The sequence below is a fragment of the Teleopsis dalmanni genome, chromosome X, assembly GCF_002237135.1.
Source record: "Teleopsis dalmanni isolate 2A chromosome X, ASM223713v2, whole genome shotgun sequence".
NCBI lineage: Eukaryota > Metazoa > Arthropoda > Insecta > Diptera > Diopsidae > Teleopsis > Teleopsis dalmanni.
In genome coordinates, this window is record NC_051848.1 from 89,297,561 (window position 1) to 89,317,197 (window position 19,637).

A 19,637-nucleotide genomic window follows, 5' to 3' on the forward strand; every position below is an offset into this window, starting at 1 on the left:
TTGTTATTTATTTATGTGTATTTATTCAAATATTTTCAACATACAATCATTTTTCAAATTTCTTAGATATATTTTTCAACGAATAATGTATTTATATAAAATTAAGAAATAATAAAATTAATAAATTTTGTTGTAGGGCGAAATTATTAAAAATAAAAATAAAAATAAATGAATAAAAAGCAGATAGTAAAACTTGTTGCAAATATGGAGAAATATCCAGACATTGCGAAAGGCATTTGCAACAAGTCACATTCCAGACCACCGTGGAAGAAAATTGCAATAGAGCTTAATAACTTAATAGTTTAGGCGCCTAGAAAATATTGAAAACATTTTAGTGAAGGGAGGCATGAGTATTGTGACCAAAAACTTACTCTAATACAAGAAAAAATAAAATTGGCTATCGAAAATACCGACAAAAGATATAAATAACGGTCTCTTAAGCTTCAAATGCTTAAAAAAATATTTATTTTACTAATTTAATATAATTTAATATACATATAATGAAAATATAACTACAAATTATAAAAATATTAAAATTAATATAAATGCAAACATATTTATTTTTAGAATATTAAAATTTAATTATAATATATTACTTTAGTTTATTAATGTAATGTAATATTAAATAATAATTTCGTATAAATAAAATATATTTTTATTTATTTTAAAAAGAATTTGAATTCAATTTTAATGTTTCTTAGCAAACACAAATCAAACAAAATAACAAAATAAGTTCGATTAAAGCTGCACGCTCTAAAACCCTAATATCATTCACAATAGTGCACATGTTTGTCTATCAAGTTTCATAATACCAAATTTGCTTACCAATAAAAAGTAAGTAAGTAGATAAAAGTCCATCGTCTATCGGTAGAAGTTTCATAATAGCCACTAATATGAACAGAAACAACAGCAACAATTTTTACACTATATCACAAACCTTTCCATACGCACATTTAACAACTCTATTTTATGTTTCGATTTTTTTTTTACAATAGGTGGAAGCATCGAAAGCCGCCGTGTGAGACTTGAACCCACTAAAGCACCTCTAAGGAATGAAAGGAGAAAATTTCCACAGTAATGAGAAAACTCCATTCCAGTAGACGAAGGTGCTAGATTCATCTAAGTCAGAAATCATGGGCATAAAACAAGGAAAATGGGTTTTATATTTCGAACACTAAAGATCATTGTGTTATACGCAGCTTTTGTTTGCCTTAATTGTTCTACAAATCAAAGCTCATTGTGCTTTTAGCTGGCTACTCGAGCTGGCTACCATGAAATCAAAGGGAATCATTTTTTAGTTCTGAATTCGCAATCTGTATAATGTTTGTCTGTGTCTTTAGTTAAGTGCATACTACTCGTATGCCTTGGAATAGGTGGCTAGATATTACTGCTAGTACCTTAATACACTATAATATAGATGTCGCTGTACTAGAGCTGCATTTTTAACACATTTCGATAAATATATTGAATGTTTGTGATTTTTATTTCGTTGCTCAGCTTACGTACAAATTGTGTAACAAATTGTGTCTTAAATTGAATTGCAATTACTATTTTTTAACATACTGTTGCAATAGGATTACCAAACATAAGCAGCACAAGCAAAATTATCCATTAAATCTCGTGCCAATATGTATGAAAGACTAACAAAAAACACAAAATAAACATTCATTGAAATAACCAAACTAATTTAAGTGCTATAAAAATAATTGTCAATTTATATATTAAATGTTTAATTTTAACTAAACTATGCTCTGTTTCCATGACACTATTATACACAAGAATATATAAGTTGTGTACCCTAATACACTTTTAACTCAAATAACAAATATTAAGAAAAAATGGCAGCTCTAAAATGAATTTAATAGCATTGAGTGAATAATACTCACTCTGTGTAAGAGAAGTGTATAAAAAATTCATTCTGAATGAGCTTGTTCAGTGCAAGACAATTAAAGAACTCATAATTATTTACGTTGTGTGGAAATAAATATTTTGATTATTAGATTAGGAAATTAAATAAAACAATAAAAATAAACATATTTTGGTTGTTAAGAAAACAAAAAAAAAATTGCTATAAATAGAAATTAGTAGATATTAGTAAAACGAGATGTGGACACATTACCCTATAAATAAACGCATAACTTAATAAAAAATGTTGCTAAATATATATGTATGTATATAAATTGAAATTTTCTAGGGATTTTATTATTTATTTTTCTGTTAAAACTTTTCGAATTTATTTATTTCTTTATTAAACATCTTATAAAATGTTCTCATTGGTAATATCGAATTTACCTAATTTTTACCTAATTTACCCTACTCGAAAATCTAATAAATATCAGCATTCGCTGCCATACCGACATAATTTACTATTTTCCTCAGTTTACTCTAACTCGCACACGGCCATTAAAGAAAATTTCTAGAGCAATTCAGTCCACATAGTATAGAATATTAACTATATTTATATTGTTATTATTAAATTCATGGACTTGAAATGGCCCAACAGCCGGTACTGCGGCTAGAAGAGTCCTACTGTACCAATTTCGCCATTGATACTTTTGAAATACAATGTTAGGGACCGCAGGGTAATTATTTTTGGACTTGCAACATTGGCTTATGTACAATTTTCAATACACAACACTACACAAAGCATTTTAAAGCTTTCCAATAAAAAATCAATGTTCCAACAGAATACATGTCGCTTAAAAACGAACATACAAAGCAAAAACAAAATTCGCAAAAAAAGCTCACTTTCCTAAAAATGCTTAAAGAATTAACCTTTCGCACTACAATAGTGCCAAATCTCTAAACTGATCTATTGTGAATGATTTTTGGAAGAAAATGGAAAATTCTAGTCAGCTGTTTATTATTTACAACTATTGCACGTGTTAATGAGTAAATTTAAATATTAAAAAATAATAATTTTTTTAATAAAATTTGTGTATATGACTGACAAGTTAGTAATTATGAAGAATTTAATTATTTATTAATACATGGATAAATAAAAATACAATTGCTAAAATAAGAGCAAAAAGATTATAAGGCAATTGCCAGAAAAATAAAATAGTGTTCCATACAGCTCATTTAGCATTAACTAGTGATGTTAGAAGTGTGAAAATTATATTAACGAATGTATTTACAATCTCGTATTGCCTAAATGCCTTACTAAATTCAAACAATTACTACATACTATGCCGTTGCTTCAACATCACTTCGTCAACATGATGTTGAATATTTTCTCGTTTTGTTAAAGCTTTCCTGTTCATATTAATTTAACAGAAAACGAAAATATTCAGACTGACAGAATTATGGATAAAGCCAAAAAAAAATGTTTGCTTTTATATAAATTTAAATACAAACAGTAAAAAATACTCACCAATAACTTTTTTGTGTCATTTATTTTAAAATAAGCTGTAGTTTTTTCTTTCAGACTAGCAAAAAATACTCGCAACTTACGAAAGAAAATATGTGCAGCAACAATTTTGCTCTTAAAATTTTCAGAGATAGGTTTTACTCGTAAAAAATTTTAAGTCTTAAGTGTCAGTGCAGTCAAATTCAAAAATCAATCTATTGTGAATGTTCACTGGAAATATGTTGCAAAATTCCAGTGATCTGTTAAAATCATGTAAGTAAAAAAATTAATCTATTGTGAATGTTCACTGGAAATATATTGCAAAATTCCAGTCATCTGTTAAAATCATGTAAACATTTTATTTACTAATAAATTGATATATATAAAAAAATAAATTAATTTAAATATTTAAGATAAAAATGCTTACCATTGCCTTTCTTATATTAATTTCGTTTTCTTTTATTAAAATTATTAATTTTTAGTAATTGCAATTTTTATATTGCATATTGCACACAACACAACAAAAAAATATATATCATATAATGTTTTATATATAATATAAAAAATTAATTTTAATAAGTAAATCATAAAATTAATATTAAGAAATTAAACAAGTATTCAGTGATTTTAAATTTTAAAAAATAAATTTAGTTAGTATTCGAAATTTAAATAAATTAACATTCAAAACAATTTTTAATTTTTCAGTTGTATTTTTAAATCTGATTGACACGGTTCAATTACACAAGCTGAGCAATAACACAGTTTTTGTGTACTATCGGCGTTAATAAGTGAGCACATCATTTTGTTACGAAAATTGAAAACTGCTGGTCGTTCTTGTGTGGCTCTCCGCATAAACTTATCAGCTCTGAAATTTTCGCAGAAAAGTTGTTAAATTGCGTTTGATTGTTACAATAATTGAAAAATTTTAATAAAAACTATTAATAATAATTTATTGCCATAATGCCAGCAGTTGTACGCGTCAAACGACACATTGACGAGGAGCCATTGGGTGCCTTTGTTCTGAACGCCAAGCGCTGCCGTTTAGACAATGAAAATGCTGATGCAGGAGCAGGAATAGAAGACGGCGAGGAGGTGTTTGGTGCGGCTCTAGACACAAAGAAAAAGGATAAAATTTCTACTGTATTGAAATTAGCCGGTACTATTAATAATCAAGTAAGTCTTTTGCATTCATAAATTCTTAAATTTATTGCAAAATAAGTGCTAAATTATTTGTTTTTTTTGTGGTGAAACAAAATTGAAGTATTTTATTTCATTTTGGCTTTGTGTTGGTAGGCTTTCAGCTTTACACCAACAAGTGGTAGCAAAAATGTGCCTGTAACTGCATGCATGTTTGTTCTATACCAAGAACTATTAAAACAGATTTTATTGCAAGAAAAAATTTATTTATAATTATTATAAAAAAACAAAAATTCAATAATACAATAACAATTTATATAGTGTCATGTGCTTGTCAAAATCAAAATAGTTGTTTTCAATACAAATTATAAAATTGAAAATATAAAATTCAATACAAATTATAAAAAAACAAATAGTCGAGGCTATCTGTGCCTCGTCACTGAGTCAAAGCCGTGTTGCATGGTCCTAAGCGATCATCAACGGGATCAGCAATTTCATCTGTACTAAGAAAACCTCGCTTTAAAAAAGGATGAAAAATTAACATTGAAAACTAGAAACATATCATCACACCCTCTCTCCAATCCATTTTTACATTCTATTATTAATTTCTTTAATTTATCTGCTTAATAGATATCCTCGGGCTAGCACAAGAACAATGAGAACATATCATGGTAAAGTGATAAGTCCTTTTATGAAGACGTCTGCTTAACATAGCTTATATTTACTGTATATATTTATTGTGTATATTTACAGTATGTATATTCTATTTAGCAAAAATTTATTGTCAGCGAAGTTTTAGAATATAGGATATTGATATTATAGAATATTGTATATTATAGAATATTGTATATTATAGAATATTGTACATTATAGAATATTGTATATTATAGAATATTGTATATTATAGAATATTGTATATTATAGAATATTGTATATTATAGAATATTGTATATTATAGAATATTATATATTATAGAATATTATATATTATAGAATATTATATATTATAGAATATTGTACATTATAGAATATTGTATATTATAGAATATTGTATATTATAGAATATTGTATATTATAGAATATTATATATTATAGAATATTATATATTATAGAATATTGTATATTAAAGAATATTGTATATTATAGAATATTGTATATTATAGAATATTGTATATTATAGAATATTATATATTATAGAATATTATATATTATAGAATATTGTATATTAAAGAATATTGTATATTATAGAATATTGTATTTTATAGAATATTGTATATAGAAAGGTTTTTCATCCAAGAGACGTGTGTCTGTTTCAGTATACAAACATCTGACTAAGCTGCGTTGTTTATTACAACTTCATTGTCATATGAGATTTTAATTGTTATACGCAGAGTTAATCTGATACTGTTTTGATTGTTTACATTTATTTTTTATGTTATAAACATAAGTCGTTAGTCATCAACTGATCAATCACGTTGATACAATCTATACTGTCTTTTAAATATTCAATTTAATTTATTTAAAACCATTTTTATGTTACCTGAATATGGAGGGAATAATTTTATTGTATTAAATACATTTATTTGTACCTGAAGTTTGCAAGAATACATAAGAGAATTTCCAAATTATTTTGTGAAAACTGTTTATTTCGTATTCCCTGTTGCTGATCCAGCCTCAAGTGAAACTACCTGAAGACGTTAAATATTATACTTTGAAATATATCATTCATAAGTAACCCATTACATTTTCGTTTTTTTTTTTTTATTTTTTTTTGTAAGACCAGCTGAAATTTAACAGAGGCTGTAGTTTATTTTTAGTATATTTAACGCTACAAACAATTCATAATGAAATATAATGATGGCACTTTTTTCTATTTATTTCTTTAAATATTTATTTTATTTATTTATGTTTTTTCTTTTTGTATTTATTTTATTTATTTATGTTTTTATTGTATTAATTTTATTTATTTATGTTTTTTTTGTATTCATTTTATTTATGATTTTTTTTTATATTTGTAAAAATGTTTATATATAAAAATACTTTTTTTCATATATGTATTTATATTTTTTATATATTTATATTTTGTATATATTTATATTTTTTATATATTTATATTTTTTATATATTTATATTTTTTATATATTTTATATTATTATATATTTTATATAATTATTTAAATATTAATTTATATATCATTTATTTTAAAATTTTTTATATTTAATTGTTTTATTTATTTATTTATATTTAGTTTTTAATTATATTTAACTTTATTATTATTATTTATATTTAATGTTTTTTATTATTTTATTTTAATTTTTTTTTAAATATTTATTTTATTTTTTTTAATATATTATTTTATCTTTTTTTGTTTTATATTTGTATTTATTTGTTTTATTATTTATTTATATAATTTTTTTTGTTATTTATATATTTTATTTTTTTATATTTATTATATATAACTTTATATTATTTTTTAATTATAATTATTTTTTTTTTAATTATATAATTTTTTTAATTATACTTTATTTTTTTAATTATATTATTTTTTTTATTTATATTAATTTTTTTTAATTATATTTATTTTTTTAATTATAATTATTTTTTTTTTAATTATATTAATTTTTTTTTAATTATATTATATTTTTTTTTATTAATATAATTTTTTTTTAATTCTATTTATTTTTTTATATTTATTATTATATTTATTTATTTATATTTATTTATTTATATTTATTTATTTATATTTATTTATATATATTTATTTATTTATATTTATTTATTTATATTTATTTATTTATATTTATTTATTTATTTATTTATTTATTTATTTATTTTTTATTTATTTATATTTATTTATTTTTTTTTTTTATTTATTTATATTTATTTATTTATTTTTTTTTATTTATTTATATATTATTTTTTTTTTATTTATATTTTATTTGATTATTTTTTTATTTAATTATAAATTATTTTTTCATATTTAATTGTCTTTTTTATATATGTATTTATATTTATTTTATTTTTAATTATTTTTTTACTTATTTGTTTTTAAGTTTTTATTCGTTTTTTTTTCATATTATTTAAAATGTTTGATGATTTGGGAAATTCTGTTATTTTAATAAAATTCGCTGTGAAGTGTGTAGTCCCTGCAATTAGAGGAAAATCAAAGTAGAGTAAATGTTTTGTGTTTGGGGATAAATTGGCTGTCGCAAAGAATATGTTTTACAGATAAGACAGAGTTTGTGTTGCAGAATTGTCAGAGTGGAATAATACGTAATTAGGTTAGGACAGTTCTTTCTGTATGAGACCCCAAAAAAAGCTATAACAGTAGATGGTCATAACTAAGCTTAGTGTGTGCTTAGCGAAGTCTAATGATTTTAGATAACTCAACACGGTAAAGACCAATATCCTGTTGGAGTTTAATATAGTTATAAATGTTGTTATTTAGTGTGTTGTTGGATTGGTAATGAAAGTTATTGATAGGAAAGGACGCGCCCTCTTTCTTTTGAGAATGAATTTTAATATGATTGATGGTGTCAGAGGTGTTATGATTTTCGTGAAAGAGGAGAAAGTTTTTAAATACTGATTTAGATGTTTCGTTAGCGTCTTTTTATTTCCTTGTATGTTGCAGTGGCTTGGTAATCATATTAAATTCATGCACGATGTGCATTCGGCTAGTGCTTATCTAATTCGTGGAGATAAGTTTATATGTTTGTAGATGAAAATTTTGTTTTTAACATATGGTCCATGAGTATATACTCTACTTTTAATATTGTATCTGCTTTCCCCGTAGAGCGTTAATTCCAATATTGTAGTTTACCACTTCATGCCAAAAGTCGTTATTATTGCTGACTTTTAGTTGTATTGGATTTTGACGTCGCTTTCTTGTAACGAAAATCGCCCATATTTTACTTCGGTGAAGTTATATTTTCCATTTTAAAAAGTAATCTATTGTTGTTACCCCCGGTGACCTAAAAGTTGATAACATGAAAGATTTTACAACACGAATGCATGAGTTAAGAACTGGATGGGTGATGGTTGAAGGTAGGGGGAGGGGAATAAGAGAGAAGGGGTGGATTGTGGATGAGGAAGCCGGGCAAGAGAACAAATAGGCGACTGTTTAGCACTTGTCTATATCTTGATTTTAATTAAGCTAGAATAGTTTTTGATGCACGGAAAACGTCGTTCTTCCTGAGAGATGTAAGTCGGGCACCTGTTGAGAACCTTGTTGTAAGGCAACCTTGGTCTCGAAGCGGATATTGTATCTTTCAGTTATGTTTCTTTTGAAAGCAACACTTAGAAAGATGAGCTTTATTATTTAGGTTGAGAAATATGTTTATAAGAAGGTGATATGTAATATGTTTTTCAGTAGCGATTACAAGTTTAGTTGGATTTGGATTCACACTCAAATTTATTACCCACTTTTCAAGAACGTTTATATATCCTGTTTTGAGAAATATATTTTAGAGTAAGCGATATATTTCCCAATATCATCAGCATATGGAATAGCTTTATAGCCGGTATTCTCGAGTTTTACAAAAACTTATACATCTATGGCAGACGCATGGCCTTGGTATGGCAAAAATTGTGATAGATGATTACATTTTAGCAGTTATTTGAAATTTTAAGAATACCAATATAGTACTTACGTAATTAGTAGTAGTTTAGAGTTCAAACATTTTGGTTATTTTTGGCTATTAGTAGGCTTTGGCTATTGGTAGATTGTAAATAAAGAAATACAAAAGCAAAAATTTTGTAAAATGGTGTTAAGTATTAGTTATAAAATATTTTCTTATTTGTAGGATGACGCTGCTACTACCAAATTTGTCCGTCTTACCAAAGAGGAAGCTATTTCGCGTCTCACCAAAGAAGAGGCTGAAGAATTGGTTAAATTTCGTCGTTCTCATCCAAGAACTAGCGATCTTTTGCATCGTAAGCGCGAGGAAAAACGTCAAATGTCGCAAGAAAATCGTTTTCGTGTTGTTAATTGCTTACGCAAACCATTGTTGGAAAAAGCTAATGAAGGAGAAGAATGTAGTGACGAACTTGAAGTATCCATGGGCCCTAAGCTGACAATAGTTGATATAGAAAAGCAGCCCGTGGGGCAGGCTGCTGAAGATGAACCATCAACAAGTTTTGCCACTTCAGGTGCTTCATCTTCTTCATTGTATGCTGAATCAGTTAATCGCGCTTCTCATGTTAACACTAACGCAAGCTTGTTTCGAGGAGGGAACACTCAGCCTAGTGACTCCGACACTGGTTATGTGTATGATTTATATTTAGCTGAAGACCAGGAGGAGGAAGAGGACGATTATGCCGATATTGATGATAATCGTTTAAGGTTCGTTATACTTATCGATCAGATTTATATACATAGCAGCTTCATATAAAATGTGTAGTCTTGATTTTTGAACATCAGAATCGAAATTATCATTTTATATTTTTTTTTATTATTCTAAAATCTATTATTTTACATACTTTGAAAAATCTTTAAATAATTTCCGTTTGATCGCTAATATTATTTGATAATTATATTTAATTTAATTTATGTAATACAACAAATGAAATTGTATTATTAATATGTTATATTAATTAAGGTTGTATTATCCGTTTAATTACTACAACAAGTACTACACAAATTGGTAAAAACAAAACAAATATGATTATGTACTTATATTTGTATATATATATGTATTACATATACTTTTATATAATATATAAATATATACACATATAGTATATATATATATATATGTTTATATATATATATACTAGAAAGTTCGACTGCTAATTATTGCCACAACTGTAACACCAATGCCACAAATTGTTACTACAACTTCTTCTACTACTACTACTACTACTTCTACTACAATTATCACAACGTCATCTATTTAATTAACTTTATTATATGCTAAATGCTTAGCATTTATTATAACTATTTGTATCTATAAGTAGCAAGATTTAGAAACGCTCAATTTTTAATTTGTAAACATTTTACTTCAGAATTGCGTTCTACTTCAATTTATATTATATATATTTGTATATAAAATTAAATAAAATCACGTAAGGTAGTCTATATTTTGTTACTATTCGCTTTCAATTTTCGTTTAATTTAATACTTTCCCATATTAATATATTTCACAGTACATATGCTCTGTTCTAATATTGTTTTAAATCTAATGCGAACATTTATTTTACTCATTTATCTAAAGTTTTATTATTGTTTAATTAAAGATTTATTATATATACACATATTCTATATTTGTCATTTAAACACACTGTCACATATTCAAAGCTCATGGTATGTAATAAATATTCATTTGAATCCAAAAGTTACAAAGTCGAAATCGTGTCATGGATTTTAAATGAGATATCTTTGGTTTAAAATTATATCAAAGAATTGTTGTGTCTGTGATGGATCATAAGCGAAGCACATGTATTTGGATTCGAAACCAAGCATTATAAATATTCTTTCAAATTCAAAATTATCAAATTATTATCACGTTGTTTTGAATGATCTATCTTTGATTTGAAATTATGTTATTGTTACTGTTATATTTTATATGTGCTATGGTGTGTATGTTTTTTATTAAAATATATATTCAAATTTGAAAAAATATTTTTAATTGCAAGCTAATCCGACTAAATAACATCATGTGACTGGATGAAATAATTTTGAATTAAAATTATGTTATTACGACTATAATAGATCATAATGTGACCCACCTTTCATACATGTCATTCCTTCATTCCTTATTAGTACATGTTGTTGTTGTTGTTGTTGTTGTTGTTGTTGTTGTAACCCGCCGAGCTTATTAGTACATAATTGTACTTAACGTACAGTGATGACATAAAAACTAATGATTAGGTAAGCCAAAGTATTCTTCTACAGCTCTTTATATCCACTGTTTCCAGACTGTTACTATGTTGTCTATGTCTAATTCATCATTTCATATTGTTAGATACTATTCAATATCTAAATTGAATACTTACCATACAATTCAAATCTTTATCATTATTTATTTTTATATGTTTTGCGTTTATTTATTTTCGATAATGCATGTTTTTCTATGTATTTTATAAATTGTGATTTAACGTCAGTTATGACGATAGTGACTATTTTACTTAATAGAAACTATTGTATGGAGAGGTTTCGAAAAGTGGTGAACTACAACAACACAAATTCTTTTTATATTTTAATTAATTGAATTTCCGGCTGACCATGTACCCATGTAGTTGAATTATATCTAATACATATTTAATTATTTTTTTTTAAGACAATAGAGACGGTTTAAATTTCTTGCTTTATCTTTATATATCTTTTGTTAAAACATTGATTTTCTAAAGTTATAAAATTTATAAAATAATAGTCCAAGTATATGTAATAATTAAACAAAAAAAAAATATATATATAATATATGTATAATTTATATATATATATAATAATACATTAAGACCGAAAAGTTTTCGGAAATTCTCATTTAAAATTCGCGCGCTGTATATTTTTCGATATTTTAAGTTTATGTAGTTTGGCAGCAATTAAGGACAATTACTATGCCAAAAATGAGCGCGATCTGTCAGACAGTTCGTTTACGGCAGCTGTTGAAACCAGTTTACCTCAGTAGTGCGTTGCGAAAAAAACAATGGAAAAAAATATTGGACAAAGAGTTTGCATCAAATTTTGTGTTTCGAACGAAATTTCGTGTGCAGAATCGTTGCGAATGCTACAAAAGGCTTATGGGGAATCAGTTTTATCGAAAACTCAAGTTTATGAGTGGTACAAAGCCTTTCAGGACGGTCGTACGACCGTCGAAGACATTTCGCAACGCACTACTGAGGGGAACTGGTTTCAACAGCTGCCGTAAACGAACTGTCTGACAGATCGCGCTCATTTTTGGCATAGTAATTAAGGACAGTGCTGCCAAACTACATAAACTTAAAATATCGAAAAATATACAGCGCGCGAATTTTAAATGAGAATTTCCGAAAACTTTTCAGTCTTAATGTATATATATAATATATGTATATATATAATATATGTATAATATATATATATATGTATAATATATGTGGATGTTTTTTATATATATATTTATAATTTATTTTGAAGTTGCATTTTCGTTTCGTTGTGAGTTATTGTTTTTGAGTCTTGCAAAAGAATTTTTTTAACTAGAAGATATTACTGATTTTGTCATTATAATACACAAAAAATTTTGCCTTTTAGACATCGTAACCGTTAAAGACTTGAATCTATATAATCAATTTTATTTCCCCCATACCATTTCTTAAAAATTTCTTATCACTAGAAAGAGAATTTAGAAAAAACGCATATACATACATACATACATACATAATTAATCATTGCTCCTAATATATATGTTTCTTATGTTAACCTAACATACTTAAATTATGATTTTTTTAATTTTTGCTAATATTTGATGTCATTTGTGGTTAAAAAACATCGTTCATAACTTGCGGGCGCTACAAATGTTGCAATATTTAGTTTCATATTTCATTTGCTAATGTTTTTGCCAGAACTGCATTTAAAATTTAAATTTAAATATTCCATTTTTTTAATAATAACAAATAAAATAATTAAACAAATGAATGAATTTGTCATATTTGCAGATTAATGAATAGGAAATTTCTTAATGATTTTTTTTTGACAAGATCAGTGCGTTGAATGTAATTTTTCATTTAATTAAGATTTTATAAATAAAATATATATATATACGTGAATATATATATACTTTTTTAAAAATTATTATAGACAAAATATTGTATGAACAAAAGACTTAATGTACAGCAACTTATTTGCCTTAATTTTTTGACTAAGATTTCTTAATTTGAATAATATAATGTATTTCAGTACATTTAAATTAAAATAATATAAGTAATATGTCATTGTTATGTTTTATAATATAATTTTAAAAAAATTAGTACACTATTTTTATACAAAAACAATTAAATAAACTATGTAACAGACTCTAAAATAGCTGTAAGCCGTACTTGGCCAACGAAATGATCAAATCTAATTTTTTTACTTTCCATATGCTTAAGGTATTATTGTTCACAAAATTTAATATTTTATCGACCGACCAAATCCAAAATCTAACCAATCAAAATAGTAACAGTAAGAAAAGAGATTTGAAATTAAATTTATAAATATAATATAATAAATTTAAAAATAAAAAAAATATCATATTTAGAACAAATTTTCTCTAATAATATTTGGAGAGGCGAACGGCGGGTATATGCAAGACACATTTTAATCCTAATTTCGTAACTAATTTCGTTCTATTTCACAAACTGAAACCATTAGATAATACCAAAGTTTTATTTAAGAAAAAAAATTTTATGTTTAAACATTCTAATTATAATAATTTTAATTATAATATTAAGTAACAAATTGATTATGCATTCAATGTCATTTAAGTATTAAAATTACCAAAATCAAATAATCGTTATAATTTTTTTATTTTTATTGTTCGTAAAAAACAAATTTAAGTTTATTTATTTTTATTAATTGATGTCTTTGTCTTTATAAAAAATTAATATGCTATTGCTTCAATTCTATTATTGTTAGGAATTTCTATTCTTACATTTACAAATAAATGTTATAGGTGATTAACTCGATGATTAGGATATTACCATACATAGTTTATAAGTGATTAATTTTATAATCCATTACTTATTAATACTTATAAGTGCTCAATCCATTGATCTGCTTTCCTGTTCTACTTTTCTAAACCTTTTGTATGGTGTTGCGCTCAACATTTTATAGGTGACTTATTCTTATGATTATCCTTTGTTATTACTACAATATTGGCTTACAATATCATAGACTATTATTAAAAGTAATTTTAGATGTGAGTAGTTCTGTAACCTATTGTTGAATTTTCGTATTGTTATACTATAAGTTTTATGTTCTGTGTATAATCAGCTTAATAGTTATAGAACTGTCTATACACTGCCTGCTAGAGCGTATAATTTAGTTTGCGCATAAATGTTACCAATCAAAGAAATTAATTATAATAAAAAGTAAAGTATGTATATGTTTCTATCAAATAACTATTCGGTATTTCATTTTGCACATAACACCACTGTAGATGTTTCATTCATTAAATTAATTACTATTAAAATTTCGTAAAAAGAAATTCCTAAAATAAAAAAATAATTTATCAGTTACTTAAGGCATCACGTACCTAACCTTAAGATAACATATAGTGATGATAAATAACATTACTAGACTACTACGTTCAATGGATATTTTCCCTTTTTCATAATAGTCATTGTAATCAACAATATTATACATATTATGTTCAGTGCAAGATAGAGTTAACTCGACTTTATTTTTGGTCATAAATTATATGGTTTAATAACAAATTTTGCCATTGTTTCCTAAACTGACTAACAAAAGGTGTGACCACCTGGGTGTCAAGTTCCTTTATCATCTATCATGCTGCAAGAACGGCATAAATGTCTTTATGTCTCAAAATTTACAAAGTCAGAGATGTTGCCGAATCTTTCTAACATTTTCGATTTTCGACTTTGCATTTTAATACTTTTTTTTCTTAATTTTCTTTTCCTGTTCGCCTCTCACTTTGTCGGGTAAAAATATATTTAAAAATAATTCAAAAAAATTTAAATTTCTATTAGCAATAATCGCACCTCAGTAGTTATGATATCGCCTCTGCGCAAATTTAAATAATTTAAATAAATAAATTAAATAGATAAATAAATTAATTAATTAAATAAATTAATTAAAATCAAATAAAATCTCTGTTTACGCTAACTTCTGCGTATCGGTATTTGTTGTAGTTATTTTTTTTCATCTTGATTGAAATATATGTTTCTCAATTACTTATAATATAAGACTTGTGAATGCACTTTTAACAAATATTTTAATTGAATCTATTATTAAAAAAGAATATGTATAGATAAGTATATATGTGAAAATAAATACTTGGTTTCACAAGAAACGAACTAGAAGAAAATTGTAATTAATTAAGAACTCATTCTATATATATTGTATTCAATTAAACAAAAGCAATAAATTAAGAGAAATAAAAATAAATTAATAAATTAATAAAAAAATTAAAATTTGAAAACAAAACTTTTATATATTAGTTATTAAAAAAAATATATATATCATAATCTAAATGCATATGGAATATTTTAGTTATAATAAATACAATGTTTTGAGTAAGATTTTTCGTAATCAGTACATGCATTTACACATGACTAAATAAATACTGACAAATATTAATATATATATTAACGATACACTTAAATTAAAATATATAATAAGTGTTTAAATAAATATATTAAAATAAAATCTAATATGTATAAACTCTTGTTTTATTTAAATTATATTTGAACTTTTTACCTAATTAATTATACAACAAAATTATTAATTTTTGGACCAAGTCTTTATTTTCATTAATGTATATATGAGAATCGTTTAGTGAGTCGCTAATAACTATACTAAATAAGTTTTAAGTTGTTTTTGTGTTACTTTTTTTATAATTCATTGTTTTAATGACCAAAATTTAATTATATATTTTTGTACCGGATAATTGGTCGATATTAAACAATACATAACTAATAAAATTAGTTTTAAATACAGAGTTAGGCAGTTGAAGTGTTACCAACTACACACATGTCTAGCTGTCGAACTGATCTTGCCAACTACGTGAAAATCATACGAATGCTATCTGTTTATATTGTTTATAAGCTACCACAAACATTTGCATCTAAGTTTTGTGGAGCAAAAGTTATTCAAAATGGAATTCAAACGTAATGGTGTGATTGCGTTAAATTTGTCTGGACATCGTCGCCATATGCTAAAGTGGTGGTGATGTTCGAAAAAAAAAAACAGCAACATTCAATTTAAACGAAATCCACGTCGTAGTGGTAATCAAATGGTCAAAGAACTGAAAATATACCAGCGAAACATTCAACGCATATTTCCAAATGAACTCAAGGTAAAGCCTTACAAGTTCTAAAAAGCTTGGGGGCAACAAAAAGTTACACTCTAAAGAGCAAAAGAGTTGTTACGCTTGCACAAATTTCCAAATATTGTATTTTCTGATGAGAAAAATTTCCTCATTGAGCAGTTTATAAACTCTCAAAATTATCGTATTTACTTAACTGAACGCACTGTCGTTCACTGCCATTTAAAACTACGAATGGCTACCCGAAGTATGGGCCGCTTTGACCGCCGATGGACGCTCTCCAATCATTTTTATGCAACCTGGTGCCAAAGTTAATGCGATTTATTATCGGGGAAAATGTTTTAGAACATGCTTTAGAACCGTTGGCAGACAATTATTCGGTCGTAGGCCGTTGACGTTCCAACAAGTCTTGCAACTGGTCTCAGTCTCATAAATCTCGTGTGGACCAAGACTGGTTAAAAAATTGTCCACGCGAAACGAATGGCTTTCGAATTCGCCAGATGCAAATCCGATAGACTATTTTATCTGGGCCATTTTGAAGAGCAAGGTGAGGACTAAAATATATGCCAGTATGGATGTGCTGAAGGAAGGCATTGTTCAAGAATGGGGCAAAATACCGGAAGATCACATTCGTGAAACATTCAACTTTTTAACTTTTTTGTAATCGTTTGAAGGTTATAGTCAAGAGAAAGGGTGGCCTTCATTCACATCGAGCTAAAGTAAATGGATTCTGAAATTTTAATTATTTCTACAAATTTTTGTAATTTATGGTCGTTTGTAACACTTCAATTGAATCGCCTAACCCTGTATATTTTATTTTTACCGATATTTTAACTGTTGTCTATAGCATCCTGCAGATAAATATAGTCGCAATGTCGGTAACAAAATATTTTTGAAACTAATTTAAAAAATTGTATATTATTTAATATTGTCATCATATTATAAAGATTTGGCAAAGGTTAATACATTTTTAAATTCCATATTGTAAATTTCGTGGACATCGTCATTTGAGATGTTGCTAGCTATCTTAGTAACAGAAATTATAAACATTCTTATTGTGTAAATTATTTAGTAAGACCAATTTATTTTGATTATGTTGATTACTAATCCAGTGACCTTGGTTTGTATCTTAATTTTACCTAAATATTCTTGAATCTGAGCAAAGCTGTTCGAAATCAGACAGGTATTATCTTTAATACCTTATCCTTCGCCAACTGTTTGTAACGTAAGTAATAGTAATCTTCAATTGAAGCAGAAGAGTACACAGCGTTATAATACTCCAATGTTTACAGTGTTTACTCCGCCCACTAGTAAGCTCCGAATGATAGCTTCATCTATATTTAATATATGCGAACTGAAATATAATTCAATTTGTTTTTTAGTATAAAAACTTAAGTTGTCCTGTATTCTCTTTTTTTGTTCTTTGTTGTTCAGAGTGGTATTACAACAGACCACTATTTGCCCTTAAGTAAGACTTGGTGTACATAACCGTCACTCCAATTTAACCTGACTTGGGAGGCAACTGCAAATTTATCATTTCAAACATATACTTATGGAGAATAACACTTCCAAAAAGTGTTATTTTGGGAAAAATTTTTTTGGGATTGCACGCACGACTTTCACATATGGAATTACACGATAGATTGTGGTAGTAGTAGAAGTGGTATCTTACATTATTTAGGTCAAATTTTTTTCTAAAATGTTCTCTGTTTATATAGTTTGATATATAACAAATTGTTAAAAAAAAATGTTAAGAAAAATGCACTTCTAACTACTACTGTTTTATAACTTTTGGATTTTAAGTTATACATAAATATTATAATTTTAGCGCTCACCCGTATTACGAAGAAACTTTGCGCATACATAATGGCGAAGAAAGCGATTTTGACGAGGATGACTCTAACGATGAAAACTATTACACCAATGATTATCCCGATAGCGACTCAGAACCATCTACCGATTATAAGATCCGTAAAGCCTTAGAACGCTTCAACTTAGGTAAGTTTTGAAATGAATAGGTAACACATTTCCTTATTTTCTAATATTTTTTTCTAATATATTATAACAGCTTATAGTGAAGAGTTTTATACTGATGACTCTTCCGAAGATGAACTAGCCGGTTATGTTTATGGTGGCCCCAATGAATCAAATGACTCCGATGACGCTGATTATTACCAAGTTCTAGGTCCATCGCATTCACCAGATGAGGATGAATTCATTCATACATTAGATGCTGATGAGTGTAAAGATAAGGACATCGATGTTGTGGTTACTACTGATCAAGAACTCAATGATGAAAATGATAATGATTAACTAAATTTAAACATAGTACACTTTTTATATTCCCTACACGCTCAATATTTAATTATTTAATTTATTTATATAGAATTTATTAATATTTTGTATGCGAATTATCTATTTTTTCATTTCAACAATTTTGTTCATTTCATCAATTTTGTTCATTTTAGCAATTTTGTTCATTTTATCAATTTTGTACAATTTATCAATATTGTTCAATTAAGGAATTTTGTTTATGTCATCAACATTGATAATGTTATCATTTTGATTCTATTAAGCAATCTTATTAATTTCATCCATTTTGTTCAATTCAGAAATTTTGTTCATATAAACGAATTTGTTTATTTTATCCATTTCGCAAGCAAAAAAAATGTTACAAATAAAAAATCTGCACAGCAGTAATCCAACACGAACGTCTCCTGATTTTTATGAAAAAAAAAACAAAAATAAATCAATGGTGCCAATTATCAAGCAGAAATTTGTGGATAAATATTGACTATATTATTTGGATATTGACATATCCAAAACTCTAATTCACACAAAGCAAGATTGGAATGCTATACTGTCAAGTTGGTCAATATAGAATTGTTGGTTAAACTACATGGGTTACATGTTATATATATGGTGGGACGTTGGGACAGCGCACTGTCCAACAAGTGGCCCCACTGAAGTGAAGGATTAGTCGAAGTAGACCATGAAACGACTTGGGTCCTTTTTCGTCCTTCGATTCTCGGATGTTGTTATTGAGTTAAAGCTGGAGTGGCTTCCGTTCTCATAACTACATCTTTTGTTAATGCAAGCATCTCATTTAGCTTCTCATTCCTGCCAAGTCGTCACCAACCCAATGGTGTCCCAAGACAGTCTTCCTCCTACTTGCCAGTGCTGGACATTGGCACA

The 19,637-nt window shown here is 26.2% G+C and overlaps 1 protein-coding gene across 1 annotated transcript; it reads left to right on the top strand.

The window, feature by feature from the left end:
* The first annotated feature begins 4,058 nt into the window (after positions 1-4,058).
* LOC119687097 (probable RNA polymerase II nuclear localization protein SLC7A6OS) lies at positions 4,059-19,146 on the top strand. The gene is made up of 4 exons (XM_038101279.1): positions 4,059-4,522; positions 9,288-9,826; positions 18,271-18,440; positions 18,511-19,146. The coding sequence occupies exons 1-4, from the start codon at positions 4,310-4,312 to the stop codon at positions 18,753-18,755; spliced, it is 1,167 nt and encodes a 388-aa protein (XP_037957207.1). The 5' UTR covers positions 4,059-4,309; the 3' UTR covers positions 18,756-19,146.
* Positions 19,147-19,637: the final 491 nt, after the last annotated feature.

Excerpts from the sequence above, each read along its gene's own strand:
- LOC119687097 (XM_038101279.1), top strand. The coding sequence starts at position 4,310 with ATGCCAGCAGTTGTACGCGTCAAACGACACATTGACGAGGAGCCATTG. Across the intron at positions 9,827-18,270 it reads ATTGATGATAATCGTTTAAG|CGCTCACCCGTATTACGAAG; the intron begins GTTCGTTATACT and ends TTATAATTTTAG. Across the intron at positions 18,441-18,510 it reads CTTAGAACGCTTCAACTTAG|CTTATAGTGAAGAGTTTTAT; the intron begins GTAAGTTTTGAA and ends ATATTATAACAG.